Source organism: Malaclemys terrapin, chromosome 5 (assembly GCF_027887155.1).
Source record: "Malaclemys terrapin pileata isolate rMalTer1 chromosome 5, rMalTer1.hap1, whole genome shotgun sequence".
Lineage (NCBI taxonomy): Eukaryota > Metazoa > Chordata > Testudines > Emydidae > Malaclemys > Malaclemys terrapin.
Genome location: NC_071509.1, coordinates 124,336,306 through 124,353,992, shown reverse-complemented (window position 1 = coordinate 124,353,992; position 17,687 = coordinate 124,336,306). Strand labels below are relative to the sequence as shown.

At 39.7% G+C, this 17,687-nt stretch overlaps 2 protein-coding genes across 7 annotated transcripts in view; one reads left to right on the top strand and one right to left on the bottom strand.

Moving 5' to 3' along the window:
• HPGDS (hematopoietic prostaglandin D synthase) overlaps positions 1–4,125 on the top strand; it is a 66,550-nt gene extending 62,425 nt beyond the window's left edge. For all 3 annotated transcript variants that reach the window (XM_054031177.1, XM_054031178.1, XM_054031176.1), the window contains 2 exons: positions 2,262–2,360; positions 3,619–4,125. In XM_054031177.1, coding sequence (XP_053887152.1) covers positions 2,262–2,360; positions 3,619–3,783 — 264 coding nt within the window. In that variant the 3' untranslated portion in view covers positions 3,784–4,125. The remainder of the gene's footprint in view (positions 1–2,261; positions 2,361–3,618) is intronic.
• Positions 4,126–7,514: 3,389 nt separating this feature from the next.
• SMARCAD1 (SWI/SNF-related, matrix-associated actin-dependent regulator of chromatin, subfamily a, containing DEAD/H box 1) overlaps positions 7,515–17,687 on the bottom strand; it is a 70,921-nt gene continuing 60,748 nt past the window's right edge. For all 4 annotated transcript variants that reach the window (XM_054029933.1, XM_054029935.1, XM_054029936.1 and 1 more), the window contains 10 exons: positions 16,449–16,584; positions 15,308–15,445; positions 14,845–14,940; positions 13,389–13,506; positions 13,073–13,194; positions 11,767–11,955; positions 10,419–10,537; positions 9,408–9,590; positions 8,655–8,764; positions 7,515–8,083 (listed from right to left, as the gene is read on the bottom strand). In XM_054029933.1, the coding sequence (XP_053885908.1) occupies positions 8,022–8,083; positions 8,655–8,764; positions 9,408–9,590; positions 10,419–10,537; positions 11,767–11,955; positions 13,073–13,194; positions 13,389–13,506; positions 14,845–14,940; positions 15,308–15,445; positions 16,449–16,584 (1,273 nt within the window). In that variant the 3' untranslated portion in view covers positions 7,515–8,021. The remainder of the gene's footprint in view (positions 8,084–8,654; positions 8,765–9,407; positions 9,591–10,418; positions 10,538–11,766; positions 11,956–13,072; positions 13,195–13,388; positions 13,507–14,844; positions 14,941–15,307; positions 15,446–16,448; positions 16,585–17,687) is intronic.

Genomic DNA, 17,687 nt, shown 5'->3' with positions numbered 1-17,687 from the left:
GTTTCAATGAGAGACTCAGTGAGTCCGAGTGGATTGAGTCAGTCAGGAGATGAAATCTTCCAGAAACTGACTGATGAGTTCCAATAAGAAACAAGAGAGCAGCAAGAGCAAAGGGATTTGCTATCTGGCATCCTCAAGCCAGACAGCCAGGGCCATACTACTTAAGGTAGGAGGAGCAGAGGAGGGGCTTTCCACTGACATCTTCAGGGTCCAAGAGCTGAACCTAGAGGAATGGTGACAGAGCTGGAGAAGTGAGGGAGGTTCTAAAGATGATATTCCAGCATAAAGGCTGTTGGGGTTCTTGCTGGAAAGTGTAGGATTTTAAGGACTACATGCATGGGAGGTGGCAGACTATGTTTCGGGACTTTTGTTATGAGCTGATTTATACAAAGTTTTTGTAATGAACTGGCTCCCAGGAGAAGTAATATTTAGGCAAAAGAGCCTGAATTGGAGTCCTTTGGATTACCTGCGGGGAAACTGAGGCAGACATGCTTGTTGTGCTGTGGCCTGTTACATGATGGTGCTCCATGTGGGGTCATTGTATGACAATCACACACTTCTGTAGTCTGAGTACAACCTGCTGTGCATACCAAAATGAATAAGATTCTGCTCATTGATACAGCGAACATTCCCTGCAATGTTGGAATTAAGCAGATGTGGTTTTCAGAAGTTATTGCATTACACACAGAGAAATACCAGTGAGTTGCATGTAAGGCCTTGCTTTGCTTGGCTAAAACACTTTAAACAAAGCAGTAAATAACTCTCACGCCAGTAACACATCTTATTTGATATACTATGCAAGAAGAACTCTAAATATTTCAGTTGCATGCTATGAAACCAGTTAACATACATAATAGTTTACACTTACTTTTCTTATACATTCATTGTTCTAAGCAGCAGGAATCACATAGCTATTCCATGCATTTCTCTAGAACAGCCCAAGGTTTTATTATTTTAAACCAGTGATATTCAGATAGAGGCTTGCGAGCTGCCAGTGGCTCTTTTATGTGTTTCTTGCAACTCTTTGCAGCACATGATATTAAAACGCTGATTTAATTAACTAAAGTTATTAACCAATCAGGATGCTTTTACCATGTTAACCAATTGTAGTTGATAAAATAATAATACTTAGGCAATCATTTTGCTGTGAGAATAATACATATAACACACACACACACACACACACACACACACACACAGAGGTCTTTTGGGTAATGTTGGCTAATTTGGCTCCTGAATCACTGAATTCTGAGTATCATGGTTTTAAACATTACCAATATGAGTTAGAGGCTACCATATAAGGAGTGAACGAAAATATTAGTTTGGGGGCAGGGTGGAACAAATAAGAGGGAACATGAGACATAAAATGATCGGTATGGGGAAGGTTTATCTAGGAAGTTGTAGACCCCATTACTGTGATATGTAAATATCCAATTAAACTTGCTTTTAAATGATAAAGGAAATATTTTTTTACCCAACACATCATTAGCCTGTGGGACATTGTATACAAGATATTATCATAACATAGCACTAAACTCAAGAGCTTAGCAGGGTTCAAGAAAAGATTAGACATTTATGAGAATATCCTCTAGTATATTAGCATAACATTCAAAATGGATATAACCCTGCATGCTTCAGGTAATAAACCAACTGTTAGCAGGAAGAAAACTTCACTTACAAATAGGTTATTCAAAAATGGTCCATTGCAGAGTTTCTTGTGCCTTCTTCTGCAGCAGCTGGTGTTGGCCAAAGGCAGAGGCAGATGACTAGACTAGCTGGACCAGAGACTCAGCCCATCTAGCTTGCTGATCTGACGTCAAAGGATAAGCTTCTGTGACATCCCCGAGTTGTTGGTCTGATGTCACGGTGCAGGTCTTGCAAGTCAGTGGAGGGTTCACACCCCTTCTCAAGGTGTCTAGTGTCAAGACAGAGGACTCACTAAGGCTAGTTAGGCTCATTGGTCTGATGCTAGCGAACAGGACATCGTGCACAAATGCCCTTTTCAAACATCAATATATCAAACAGCTCATCAGTTAGCTTTAATGAATATTGCAATACCTGCTTGCATGCTCAAATAAAGGTACAACTATTCAATCATTTTACCAGTAAATATTTTTCAGGCCACATTCATCAAAACAAATGACTCCATTGTAACGAAGTTTTCCAAGCCCATATTTATGCTATATTTTTTATTTCATGAACAGTGCACTCAAGAAGAATCAGATTTGACTTACTCTCCACTTACATGTGCTTTTTTGCAGCAACAGATATTTAATGACCTCCTCACTAATACAGCTCCTGGGCTACTACAAGATTTGGACAGTTTCTTAGGGGATAATAAGTGGCTGGTTGGGAAATCTGTGAGTATCTTCTTTTTCCTCTTCCAAATCCAGTTGTCACTGGAGCAAAGTAACTGGATGAAGTTAAACTATTTTCACCTTCACAGTCAGAGATCTGAGAAACATCCTTTGTTGTGTGTTGGTTTTAATTCTTTGCTTTTCTTCCTAACACACTTTCAGGCTCGGACTACACTCACTATTTCACACCCACAGGCCTGGACTCATATTTGCTGAACCAGTTTTGAACCAGACCATTTTAAACACTGCTGGTCAGTGTGAATGGAGCTAAACTATGTTTGAACTGAATTAAAAATAATTGTTCCAGCCTTTGCTTAAAAGCCTCAGGGTTCGACATTGAAAGTTTCAAAAGTCAATTTGCACAGATTGATCCTGTCCATACTGCTGACCAAAGCCATATTTAAACTGAGTATGAACTGAACTGGTTTACAACCACATTTTAAAATCAATTCAGTAAGCATGATTTCTAAACAGTTCAGGCTATGACCCCTGTCTACACCTAAATCAAGTCAGTGGATCAAGTTACAATATATTTAAAATTTATAGCATGGATAGGATCTAAACATACCACCTTACACTAAAAGCAATTGATTGTAACCTCATCAGGGGATATCTTCTGTAATTGTAGATTGAAGGTAACTACTCACACTTGGTAAGGTAACTCACGTCTTTTCATGTATTTATATCTGCTCCTGTATTTTCCCTTCCATGCATCTGAAGTGGGCTCTAGCCCACGAAAGCGTATGCCCAAATAAATGTTAGTCTCTAAGGTGCCACAAGGACTCCTTGTTGTTTTTATTTTAACAAGATAATAGCTGGCTAAGATAGGAGGGCCCAAACCAAATTTAAAGTGTGGTTCTCTATCCTCATTTTGGGATACATCTTCACTACCCACCGTATTGGCGGGTAGCAATCGATTTATCTGCATCAATATATCGTGTCTCATTAAGACGCGATGTATCAGTCCCCGAACGCACTCACCGTCGACTCCGGAACTCCACCAGAGCGAGCGGCAGTAGCGCAGTCGACGGGGGAGCTGCGGCCATCGATCCCGCACCGTCTGGACCCCAGGTAATTCGATCCAAGGTACTTCCACTTCAGCTACGCCATTCGCATAGCTGAAGTTGCGTATCTTGGATCGATCCCCCCCACACTGTAGACCAGCCCTTGGATTCAGTATACACCAACATGTTAATAGTTCTGTTATTTGATTGCATATACTAAGTGAGTAATTTTGTTTTACTCTTTTCATTTTCACCAGGTAACCTGGGCTGATTTCTACTGGGATGTGTGTAGTACAACACTTCAGTTCCTTAAGCCTGGCCTGGCAGACAACTACCCTAAACTTCTGGCTCTGAAAGATAGAGTACAAGCCCTTCCTGCTATTGCAGACTGGATTCAGCAAAGACCAAAGACTACACTGTAGATCAGCTTTTCTGGTTTTGAAGAACATGTTTATGTGGGGTTATGTTATTTTTTAAACATAACTCCAGCACCTCTAATTTCTTCTAAAGTTACTAATTTACAAAAATTAAGATGACTCAATGCCTAATTTGATCCAGTCTATTACACCTGCTTGGAAAACATCAGTGGACAGATTAAATTCTTCCTCTGTTTTGCATTAGGTTTCAGGGATAAGGAGAACAGTTATCAATGGAGAACAAGTTTTAGAGAACTTGGCCTTTAATATTTTTATGCATGTGTAATGTTGCAAGATGCAGATTAAATTAAACACTGTTATAATTGATTATAAAATGGACTAAAAATACACCAGACTGAATTTTTTCCTCTGTGACTATAGCATGGAGATTTATACTAAGACTGCATTTCAATATCTGTTTAAGCGTGTAATGATTATTTACTATATATGTCAGTGACTGATTATACTTTTCAGTGTAGAAAAGCAACATGATCCACAATTTAACTCTGTTTATGAAAGATGAATGGAAAAGTGGACATGGTAGACTGGGAATGCTATGGTGAGTTTGGAGACTACCAGCACTGTACATCACTCCCGCCCCCACCCCCCCATGTTCAAAGATTTAAAATACAGCAATTCTGAAACTGATCAGTCCAACTCTGCTTTCACTACACTTTCCAGAGAAACATGTTGGGGAGGAAGAAGAGACAATGAGGAAAGTTTCATGGACAGAAATTGTCTTGACAGTACTATTCCACATCTTTATGACTATCTCAATATGAGATAAAACTAGTTCAGAGAGGGAGGAAAGGGAAGGGACACAGGGCAAAACAGACCATCAGTGCGGGTGGGGAAAACTGTAGGAACCCAGATCCCCATGGGTTCTGTTCAAACGTGTTGTGTATGTAGGTAATGCTGGTTACTCTTTGAAAAGCAGCCAACTTTACCTTTCTGCTCCCACAGGAGAAACTCGCATACAATGCTGCAAGTGGAAGCTGTAGTAGCCAAGATTTTGTTGAGCACTAGGTGGCATCAACAGACACCTCTCAGCCCAAGGGCACACCATGTACCTATCTGATGAATGGGGGAAGTGGAGCTATAAAAGGAAGGGCAAAGCAGAGAGTAGAGAGAAGAGCCAGCAAAAGAAAAGAAAAAAATAAGGGAAACTAGTTAGAGAGAGAGACAAGGATAGAAAAGCTGAAGTAAGAACAGATACAATAAGATGGCAGCAATCACTGTGAAGAAGGGGGCACACCCATTTATCAGTCCAACCCAAGATGGGTCTCCAACAGAAGTTGTGAAACTGATATGCACAATGCCTTTTACTTGGCACTTGACAAAGATGAGTTATATACTCGTTCTATCCATGTAGAAACAGAGACATAAGTTAAATTACTTACCTGAGGTTACACATTGAGCATTTGGCAGAGTGGAGAACAGAATCCATACCTCTTGACATTCAATCCCTGGCTCTAACCCTACACTCCCAAATTGTTCTCACTATCTCCAATAACTTTTCTGAAGATAACTAGAGGACCAATTATCCTCTCTGTTCTCCCATCCTTCTGCCAGTTTAACATTGCAGGCCACAGGATCCTCAATGTGTTTTTTTTAATAACATCCACAGAATAACCACTCACTAACTTCACAGTATTGAACAAAAAACAGGTGCAACAAAAACTACAATTTTGAGCCTGTCTAAAGCTGTCTCACTCAATAGGCAGTATTCAGTAAACCAAAGAGATAAGTAAAGACAAGTATGAATGAAAGCCTTATTTCTCCTACATATCAGTTTGGTGCCACAGCTGAACTAGAGCTCAAGTCTCCTTCAAAACTAAATCTTTCCTCGGCACTTGTTAACCATTCATTTTGGAAGCTGGTAAATTAGATTAAAATAACTACCTTGGAGCTGTCCTAGAGATTCCTTAATCTAGTTTGTGCTTTAGATGACTACAGACCGGAGAGCCAATTCCTTACTACTTCTGTACTTCTACTCTAGTCTTCTCCTGGACAATGTGAAGCTCAGTTTTTTCTTTCAGTGGCAGGTTGTGTGTTCTTGTTTAATTCCAGGACTAAAGAAAAGACACAGTAGGTTTGTCAGAGAAGGGCAGGGCAACCCTATTGCAGGCAAGAAACAAGCCATACACCTACTTCAGTTTCCTCTTCAGCCACCCATACAAAGGAATATTGTCTCTATTAGCAGCAAACCACAGATTCAAACCCTTTTAGTCATATAAAGCACCACAGTCCACAGATCTCTTGCAGTAAACATCAAAAAACCCACAAAACAATTCCTCTCAAACCCCGAAAGTAAAACAAGGCTATAACACAGCAGCTCTTTAATACCATTAGGAGGTCACTATCCCTGGTCACCAACCTTAGAGTCACGAATCACTCTGTCACAGTTACTTAATCCCTGTTCCAGGGCCTCACTCTCCAGGTCTCCTACCCAAGAGGGCGAAAAACGATTCTTGGAACTCAAGTCTTCTCCCGTAGCCTCAAGTCAGCTTTCTCACAAGAAGCTCCCTACAGAATTTAATTCCCCCAGGCCTCCCTTGCTTAGGGGAACCTTCCTTGCCTATGAGTTCTACACCTGCTCCTCAGGACATCCCTTTGAAGTCAACCCTTACTTCTGGGCCCAACTTTATCCTGACCATGCTGGTTCTTCTCCTCATTCCTAGGGGCCACTGCACCAGACTTCCTTCAATTTGGCAAGGTTCCCCAGCTCTAATCCATCCTTCAGCCATTTCCTTTGAATTTATTACCAGCAGCTCAGTTACTGCTCTCCTTGAGCTTTCCTGCAGCTCTTTCCCTCAGGCAATTCTCTGCTGCTCTTTGTCTCTCCTCTTCTCAGGCCTCTCATCTGCTCTTTACTGTCTTCTCCCAGGTACACTGTGTCCCGCTTCCTCAGGCTAACTACCCATGTACATACCCAGGAAGTCAGATAGGATTGTACTTGGGTGGCTAGCTCAAACCACTGTTCATGCAGCTGCAGTTAAATGGGTTTTTAGCATTTTACTTTGAGCAGAGGTTATCATGAGTATGTCTCACCTGAGCTAGGAATCTCACCTCCCAGCTGTTGTGTAGACATACCCCTATAGATTAGCTAATTAACTAGAGTAATTATAAGGCAGGACTAGAAATTAAGAGTTTTGATCAAAATGCTAGAAGTTTCCCTAGACATGGAGAGGTCAAAGGAGGTAAAGTCCAGCCCCAACTGCAGCAAGGAAGCAAGTGAGGTGGTTGGGGCTGCATAACATTTTTATAACCTCCTCCAAAGAGCTGTTTTCCAGAGGTTTCTCAAAGTTTAGGGCCATCTTAGGTCCCACTTTAAAGAAAGAACCTTATGCTTGTAATCCTGTTAGGATTCCTCTCTTTTCCTTACCTTGGTTATTGATCTCACTTGTGCCCTGTTTATAATTAAATCTTTGCCTTACATGCTTCATTTTACACACTGAGTGGTCCCACTGAAATCAACAGAACTACCCAGTACTTTCAGTGCATAAAGTCTTTAGAACTTTCAGCCTAAGGCCATGATCCTGTATAGGGCAGGAATTCAATCTTTACATCCATGTTTCTAAGCACAGTTCTGAGTGCAGTACACATGAAATATTACCATTATTTGATTAAGCAAAGAGCAGTTAGAGTAGAATATCTGAAACAGTTTGAAAGCTGCTGCTTTTTATTTTGTTCCTACTGGTAAAGTAGAACATGGTTTCAAATAAAAAAGAACCAGGTCATCTAGACAATTTTATTTGAACAAGTTGATACAAAAACAGTACGGTACTTCAAATGAACAAAAACAAGCATAAACAGACATGAGCATTGTCAAATAAGGCACATGTAAAAAAAAATCTACACACATTATCCAGTGAAACAGACAGTTCTTATATATATTTGGGAGGTAGAAATAATTACAAAAATACTGACAAATCTTAAGCATTAGCAGATCTGGTAAAGTCATCACTAACTAGGTCCCCATTTTTAAAACGGCTTTGTAAAATATGGATTATTCAACATTTTATGCACTACATATGTGTGTGGCATTTACACATTTTGTTTTCAAGCATCTGGAGAATTCTATCAGTGTTAAAAATCTTCAATACCATGAGAAATACAGGAAAGGAATTACAAAAAGTTATAAATGTTCATAAAACTTATGGTCACCAGTAATGTAAAAGTCCATGGGTGTACCACATTGCCTTTTTCTCCCCAATAAAATCCACAGCTATTTTATTTACATTTTACAGACCTAATGAAGTTTTTAATAATGTGGCTATATCTGCTGGAATGGTCCCTTCTTCTCCTGCAGAATAAAAGCAAACCATTAATGCTGCATTAATGAAAACATTTCACATGAATAAACCCTGTTCACCCAACCAGTAAGGCTCTGTCTAGTTTTACACTTCAACAAGAAGTCCCTCCCCCTTGACTTGACTGTAGCTCTTTCAATGTGTAGAACACCATTGGGTTTTCACTACTAAGATTATCAACTGTAATCATCCATCATGCCCAGAGTATTCAGAGGCAAGCCCCTGCATTTGTGATATTCCAGTATTGAGTTCTGGGGCAGCTTCAAGTGAAATAAAAATGAAGGTTTTTATTGAATTAACCAGGAAAGTGAATATAATCAGTACAGTAAATCTGGTGGTATTTTTAATATTAATTTCTATTTTACATAAGTGCATTGCAGAAGTTAAGAGAAAACTAGGTGACAATAAGACAGGGGACAGGGGAAGCAGTCTGGATTTTCAACACCAAGGACTCAGTTTTCAAAGTATAACTGCATTTTAAGGAGAAGTAGCAAATTTATTTAGTTCTATATAGAGCACAGCTATGAAATATGATATTAACTAATAAGAGTAATAAAGACTTACCTAAATCTACTGCAGTCATATCTTGCTCTAGCTTCAACTTCTGCTGACTGATTTTGAGCATAGACTCCTCAATGGTCCCTTTACTGATTAGCTTTATGACTTGTACTTCTCTAAAACGCACAAAAAAGAGGAGTAAGTCTATTATATCATTATTGTGAATTAAGAATTACTTGTTCCTTTCCAGTTTGGAGCTATTTAGCCTGATACCTCCCAGAAAGTTATCATGCCTACCCAAGGCCTGCTAAAATCCAACTCTCTCAAATTAGTGCAATCACTTCTTCACTTCACTCCTTGACTTCTTTTCCCATTTACAAGGGACAGGAGGTGCCCATGATTCCTTGCACTCCTTTCGGTCCATGGCACAAATTCACAGGTCTTTGATTTCCAATCCTTTTCTCTTCCAACTTCTCTAACAGTCCTTCCATCATATCCTCTGTCTTTCATGGCCTATCTTGCTGTCATCTTCTTCCCATACTTTCTTTGCTGATTGCTCTTATCACATGTACAACCCACCTCAAATTCTCCAGTTTATCAAAGTCCCAATTCATCTTCCCCCTAATTTCTTCCATGTGCACTCTGTCTACTCTCTGCTTGCCTGCCATTCTCCTCTGCACGTTACTTTCAACTACCTGTATCTTTTCTTCTTCCATCTCCCTAATATCCACCATCTCCGAACTATAGAGCAGGCAGGGACAAACACACGCTGCATACACTTCTTTCAGTTTGCTAATGTAATATTAATTAAAAACTTACCTGGTCTGACCTACTCTATGGCATCGATCTTCTGCTTGCTTGTCATTGTAAGGATTGCAGTCAATGTCATGAAGAATAACAATATTTGCTGAAGTCAAATTTATTCCTAGGCCACCAGCTTTGGTCGAAAGTAGGAATACAAAAATACCCATATCTGTATTGAATTCATCTATCAGATGTATCCTACAAAATTAAAGCACACACAAATCATGCCTTGTGAAAAACAATTCTGTTAATTACAATAGCTGTTTTCTAGACAGAGGAATGGGGGGGGGGGGGGGGGGGGAATCAATATGTAAGCAAAGCAGTCAGGATGAAGAGTGATATCCTTTCAGTTCCACTTTTTTAATATAAATACACTCCTCCCCCCCACCAATTTACACATAAAAATTCATTACTCCCAAGGGCCTCACATCCTAATCACTATCAGATGGCTAAAGAGGATCTTAAGGAGAAGACTGAGTCAAGAGAGGTTAGCGGCCTTCCAAACCAGCTCAGAAAGGGCACTTTACAAATAGAAGGTGACAGAAGAAAAAATAGAAAAGACTGTGGAAGAAGCCAAGGAGGGCATTGACTGACATCTGTGGGAGAGTGGAGAGGATGATGCTTAAAGAAACAAAGGGTAGATAGGAAAGAGGAGAATATCAGGGGACCAGATGGTGAAGACAAGAAACTTGAATTTGGTTTAGTGGAGAAAGGAGAGCCAGTGGAGGGACAGAGAGGTCTACACTCAAAGGTTAAGTCGACCGAGCTATGTCACTCAGGGGTGTGAAAAAATCAACATCCCTGAGCCACCTAGTTAAACTAACCCCCCCTATGTAGACAGTGCTACAATTTTTCTGTCAATCTAGCTACCACGTCTTAAGGAGAAGGTGGATTAACTACATGATGGGAGAACCCCTCCCATTGCTGTAGTGAATGTCTACACCTGAAATTCTCAACTTTGTGGGAAAAACAACTGCACATGTGCATTAACTTACTCGCACCTTCTACAAAGAAAGTTTCACTTACCTTTCAGAAATCTGTGTCTTTCCATCCAGCCTAATATATCGGTGCTGTTGCTGTTTTAGGAGAACTTCCAAAATGTCCAGCATCATAGTAAACTGGCTAAACAATACAACTCTATCACCCTGGGGAAGGAGGAAAAGAAGTCAGTTAGGGAAGACATTAATTACATAAATATTTTATTAGAAAATCACTTATTTGCACTCTATATTTGGGCCTAAATTTTCCAACCTCTATGCCTAGATCAGCCACCAAAATCCATATTTAGACACTTAAATAAAACTGGTCTACTTTCAACAAGAGGTGGGGTGTTCGGCACCCCGGAATAGCAGATCACTTTTATTTAGGTGCCAAAACACGTATTTAGATTACTAACTTAAGGCACCCAAATTTGAACATTTACGTAATTTGGGCACTAGCAGTTAAATACAGTAAAATCTCTTATACGTGCAACTGCAAACACACAAAAACCCACACGAGTAATACTTTTACTAAAATAGATTTATTTTGAAATTGTTTTCCTTGCAACAGGGAAGAAACATAGCCTTGCTGGTCATTACTGTCCGAGGCGCCTGTATAAATGCCTAAAGTAATGAACACCATAATCTTGTCTTTGTAATCCATCATCATCTTCACCCCTTCTTCCTAGCTCTACTTGAGCCAACATGCTAAAAATAGCAGAGTGACCACAATGGCATAGGTGGTGGCTTGAGCTAGCCACCCGAGTACAATGCCACCCAACAACCTGTGTACATACTTGGGCAAGTAGTCCAAACTGTCACCATGGCCACGCTGCTATATTTAGTGTGCTAGCTCAAGTAGAGCTAGCGCAAGTATGTTTACCCAGGCTAGGAATTACACCACCCAGCTGCTGTTGAGACATACCTTAAGAGGCTATGGTAGTGTTCCAGGATGAATATTCTGATTATTGGAGGAAACAGGGGAAAACATTTAGTTTTCCCTAAGCTTTAAATATTGTTTTTGCACAGTTTTATATACACTATAATATCTAATCCTATTTATTTGTACAAAAGGTAAAAAAACAGCTTTTTCAGAAAAGCAATATGATTCATTACTGTTAGCACTGAACATTGAGCAACCCTAAACACACTTCTTTGAACACTTTTGCAGGACGGCAATTTCCCCTATTCAATCAACTGCATGTGTGACATAGAACAGCAGTTCAGTTCTATCAAATACGTGCAATAAAGTCATAAGCTATCCTGTAGTATTCTATAGAAAAATCAAGTTAGCATGTAAAAGCTGCCTGTTAATAGGGATTCAGTAAATCAGTGGTAAACAAAGTTGTGAAAAGCAGAAGACATTTAAACTAGAATATTCTTTTAGTGCAAACCTTTTCTTTAAGGTCAGAGAGGATGCGCTCAAGTGTTCTAAATTTTCCAGAATCCAAAATTGTATCCATCTCTAACTTAAAGTCACTGACACTAGCATACTGTTTACAAAGCAAATGCAGTTCAAAATCTGTCATCACAGACATATCTTCGAAGATGAGGTCAGGATTGGCATCACAATGCGTGGGTTCCTAAAAGTAAAAAAGGTAACAAAATGAATATAATGCATTCCACTGTAGGCATATTTATACTTACCTTAAAGAGCCAGTAAGATTATGCAACTACAGTTGCACCCAATATTTTTGCAGAGAACAAAAGCACCAGAAACCAGGCAAAATTAACTCTTCAAGTTCTGTTTATAGGAGATGGTGGAGGATTGATGTTTGTCATCTGAGGTAAGATTCTACAGAAACTTGAATTATGAAGAACTACTGGGAATACCTTTTACTTCACTAGCCACCAACCACACACCCTCAAACCATAGGACCTTTTATCCCTATGTCACTCCTTTTCCCTTGAAGAAATACTCCTTCATGGGGAATCCAATCCTTGGATCAATGATAGATAACATGGGAAGCCCTCACCAGGTTGTAGTGCTGGTAGAGGGATGTCATGCCAGGGCAAAAAGAGGAAAGGAAAAGAGCCATATCTATAAAGTGGGAGAGGAGATTGGAAAAAAAAAAAGGGGGGGGGGGCAAACTGCTTCATCTCCCCCCTGGAGGCCCCCCCAGCAAATTAGGCTCCAGGTACAGCTGACATGTTCACATTCAAATCTGGTTACATTTATACTTTTATTAAGGTGCCTATTATATTTTCAAATTGGTTCTTAATTTTCTTGTTTTAAAAAGAGATCTAATCCAAAACACAGTGTGAGTTAATCAAAGCCAAATTAGGAAAACGATAGTTCATGTATATACGCTTTCCCCACTTCGGTTCTCTACAGCCCACATTTGGTGACCTTCAGGAAATGCTGGCAGACCCAACTGTTCTCCCAAGCTTTTCACATAATAAGGAGATGGGTCAACCAAGAAAATGAGGGGGCTGACGAAAAGTGGTCTAATGTGGGACCAGAAATGTCTTTCCTAAGCAAGTCTTCTTAGAGCTGATCTGGAAGTTTATTTTCAAATTTTAAAATGTCTGCAATGAAATCTGGGCATTGGATAAATGCAACTGGAAAAATCTAAAGAAATAAAGTTTTACAAATAGGTACTTCTGATCAAGTGACTGGCACCCAAACATTGTTGTTCAAGATCCTGGAAAGAAGAATTCAGAGAAGTTACAGTATGTTTGTGAATCCTATGAGCATACCTTGAGCATAAGCATTGACATCATCTTCAGTTTGTCAGCTGTGTAATACTGGCGGTGTAAGAGAGGATGATTTGCCATTTTTCTCAGCTGCATCATGACATTGCCCATTTCTGAGTTTTTTTCTATGACCAAAAAAATATTGCCATCATTTCCACACATTTGATTTAATGACACAAATAAAAAAATTGAACAATTGAAATCTATGCAACTATGACCTGAGTTTTCTAAAACTAATGAGTATTGGATGTTTCCACAAATCAAAAACTTAGTACAATTTAAGAGACAGTTTGGGAAAAACAACCAGACCCTCACATACCCTGGCTGTCAATAGATTTCTTTAGTTTGTTGAAGAGGTCATAGTACAGCTGTTCCTGTTTCTCTGACATATCACACAACTCAATAAGATCTTTTTTGGGGGGTAGTTGTTTAAGGACCTGATGAGACAAGATAAAAATTTCAAGTGAATAATGATTACTCTGAATGGTTTGAAATTGTGCTTTGCCCACAAGGTGAACTGCAACAATGTGTATTTAAGAGCAACTCTTTAGGGGCCTGATCAACAGACCATTAAAAACCATTAAGTCTTTTCACTGACCGTAATGGACTTCGAATCATGTCCTAAGAATTGAAGTCTATAGACTTCAAAGTTGAAGAAATATTTTTAAAAATATTTGAAAAGTATTTTCCTACTTATCAGACAAATCTCTGCTTAGGGTTTGTTGATTAACTAGTAACAGATGGCACTAAGCAGTGAAGGGAACACATTAACAAACAGGGAAAGAAGAAATGTCAGCAAGATTAAGATCAAATTTCTACACATTAGAATGCAAATGCTGTTATAATTTGTTCGATTCTTACATGCAGGCAATCCTAGATGGAAGGGGCCAGTGACAAGCTACTTCTACCAGGGACAGAACCAAGCATCCTAATGGTCTTTGGGTTCTTAAACAGAACAAAAAAGGCTTTGAGGACCCCAAGATACTTTAAACCCACAGTTGCAGCTATACCATATATATGCAGTTAATCTTTTGATTAAAATGATGATACTGTGAAGCAGAATAGCACTTGTGATAAGTGAGGCCACTCATTTGTTGGCTACAGCTTAACAGAACAGCAAACCTCAGAGATGCCATCGGGACAATCACTTACAATGCTGTAAACAGAAAGAGGCAGGAAACAAATAAGCACCAGAAACAGTCTGGGCAAAAAGTAAAGTTCTATGAGGAAAAGAAGAGTAACTCATGGAAGAAGAGAAGTAGCTGAAGCCTCATTTTGGTGGGGTGGGGTGGTTGGGAAGGAGTTGTAGACTTCTGGTGATGAGAAGTGGACTGATTGGGTCTAAGGTAGGGGACAGAGGCTCAAGAAAATGTCACCCAAACCCTACAGAAGGTTCTTGCATATACTATAAGAATTTTCAATATCTTCACTGCTATTAAGTTTCCTAAAATTAAGTTCTTGTGTTACCTTTTAAAAGAGTTCTCAATGTTTTACACAACAAAAATAAAATTATTTCATATTCATTGAGGGAGACTAGTTGGGTGAGGTATATTTTTTATTGGACCATCTTCTGTTCATGGAGGGGATAAGCTTTCAAGCTTCACAGAGGGACCTGACAAAAAGCTCTGTGAAGCTCGAAACTTTGTCCTCTTCACAACAGAAGCTGGTCCAATAAAAGATATTACCTCACCCACCTTGTCTTCCATAGCCTGGGACCAACATGGCTACACCACCACTTCAGATTCATTAGCATAGCTGCAAGTTAACAGATTTACCTCATCCTTTACTCTTCTCAAGATAAATGGCTTTATGATCTGCTTCGCGTGAGCAATCCGCTCCTTTTCATATATACTGTGTTCTTCAGCAGCTTTCTAAGAAAAATATTAGAAAAAATTCAAAGTTTTATAATGTGAAAATTCTCAACTCTATTAAAGCCATTATTATTACTTAGTTTGCATGCTCCAACCTGAGAGACAATCATCCAGGAACCAGAGAAGGGAAAAAAGTGCCCTCCTTTGGTCTCATGTAACCAAAAATTACAAGAGAGTTTTGGGACACTGAGCTACAATACAATTTCACCCATTTGGTTTAGTTTGTATGGATGTGATGTTTTCAAGGGTGTACCAAGTTCCCAAAACTTGGGAATAACTAAATAATAACTAAACCAAACTGCGTAAAAGAGGAGCATTACAGCAATGAAAGTATCCTTTTGAAATAAAAAGTATTTTTACTGCTTACTGTTTTTGAAGAGAACATCCTCCGGATTTCACTGGTGCTACCACTGAACATATGTGGCATGACAAAATTCAAGAGAGACATTAATTCCAACAGGTTATTTTGAACTGGAGTGCCTGTTAGCAGCAGACGATTCTTCGCCTATTCGGCCAATATGAAAAGTCACAAAAATAACATGAAATGAATACCAGAGGAATTAAAATTTTCCTTCTAAAGAATAGTTTAGGCAAATTTTGTGCTGAAAAAGTCACAGAAGACAGGAATTTAGCATTCAGTTCTATCCCTTTTTTCAACCATATATTTCATGCCCACAATATGCATCAAATGGACTAGTTTCCAGTGATGTTAGTTTATTAACAAAATAAGCAGAGCACGCCATGTGGAAATTTTCACCATGGCCCCACCTAGTAACATGCCTCAAGTTTTCTGAATGGATGATATTTCTTACAGCCACATTTTGCTTCTTCTGCAAGAAATGCTGGGTTGCCTGGAAATTTTTGAAAGGGTTAAGTTGGAAATTTACCTCATGAGATTTGCTGTATACCTTACTTCTTTTCAAGTCAATTGTAGTTGAAAAGTGATTCCTGAAATCCTCATGTTTGTTCCTCCCCCAACTTTAGACCGTGGCATGTTTTCAAATAGGTTAAACAGCTCATCAGCATAATTATTGTCTCTTTTTAGACCTGCACACACATACCTCTTACAACTCTTAATTTGTATGATTTATATTAACCAGAGTAGTAAACCCTTCATACACACCCAAGTACCCTATCATTTTGGCACAATCTCTTTTCTATAGTTTGAGAACTATTTACAGGTGGTTATTGCATCTTAGACAATTTGTATTTCAGTGCAAGACTTTGAGATCAAGCAAAAAACTCTAAAATTTGACTACTACCTTAGAGAGACCCTGTAAGAAGAAGATGCTTTATATTTGGTTGGGAAATAAATCTCCATTTACAGTTACCAAAGTACGAACTAGTTCTATATCCAGACTGGCATTTAGTTGCATGCAATCATGTTCCTAAATTTGTAACATACAATGCCTTATATTAAGAATTCTATTTCTTGTTTCAGACCAAAATTTCATCATGCCCCCACGAGTAAATGGAGGGTAGGACTACTCAAAAAAAAAATCTCTTACGTTAATTGTCATTAGGTGCTGGTAGCGTACAGAACCCATGTTCTTCAACATGTGACCTTCATCAAAGATTGCATAGTTAAGCTTCAGACGGCGAAACAGGCTACGGTCATCTGCACTGCTAATTGCAGAGTTATACCTGTCAGAGGAATACATAGTAAGTGAATGTTTAATACTTCTATTAACACAGGGTATACTGCAATTTAAACTCAGTTAAATTATAAGCCCTAAAAGTATGACATACCAGACATTTAAACAAAATGATAATGTCCCAATAAGCAGTATCTTTGAAAGAGACCAACCACAACAGTTTGGAGCTGACAATTACAGAATACCAAAAAAGAAGCTGATATTCTGCATAATCAATTCTCAATATAGAACTTCAATGTCTACTACAGGGGTGGGCAAACCACCGCCCGCTGGCCACGTCCGGCCTGTCGGACCTTTTAATCGGGCCCTCGAGCTCCTGCCAGGGAGCAGGGGGATGGGCTTGCCCCGCTCCGTGCTCCAGCGAGCAGGGTCGGGGGCTTTCCGTGCGGCTCCTGGAAGTAGTGGCATGTCCCCAATCCTGCTCTAATGTGTAGGGGCAGCCAGGGCCGGGGGCTCCGCATGCAGCCCCCACCCCAAGTGCTACCCCCCACAGCTCCCATTGGCCGGGAACCAATGGGAACGGTGGCTGCGGACGGGGCAAAATGCAGAGCCGCCTGACACTGCGCCTCTGCGTAGGAGCCAGAGGAGGGGCATGACGCTGCTTCCGGGAGCTGCATGAGGTAAGCACCACCTGGAGCCTGCACCCGAGCCCCAGCCCTAGCCCTGATCCCCGATCCCCATCCCTCTGAACCCCTTGGTCCCAACCCCCAATTTGTGAGCATTCATGGCCCGCCATACAATTTCTATATCCGGATGTGGCCCTCAGGTCAAAAAGTTTGCCCAACACCGGTCTACTACATTCTGAGCAAAATCCTTATTGCCATCAGAATTCTGTGAAGGTGAAATTCACACATTTCTTGACTCAAAATATTCACATTACTTTGTTAATTTTTTTCTTTCATTTTTAAAAAGAGGGATATTACATTTCTGAGGTTTTAAACTCAGTAGTCTTAACTGAGACTGTCTCAAGGCTTAAAAAAGTTGTTTGCGAGAACCAAGTTATGCATGTTTACAAATTACTGAGTATGTGTAGAGGTTTGTTAAGTTTTAAACATGCACTTAAAGAGGTGCAAGTCAGCTTATGAACTTAGA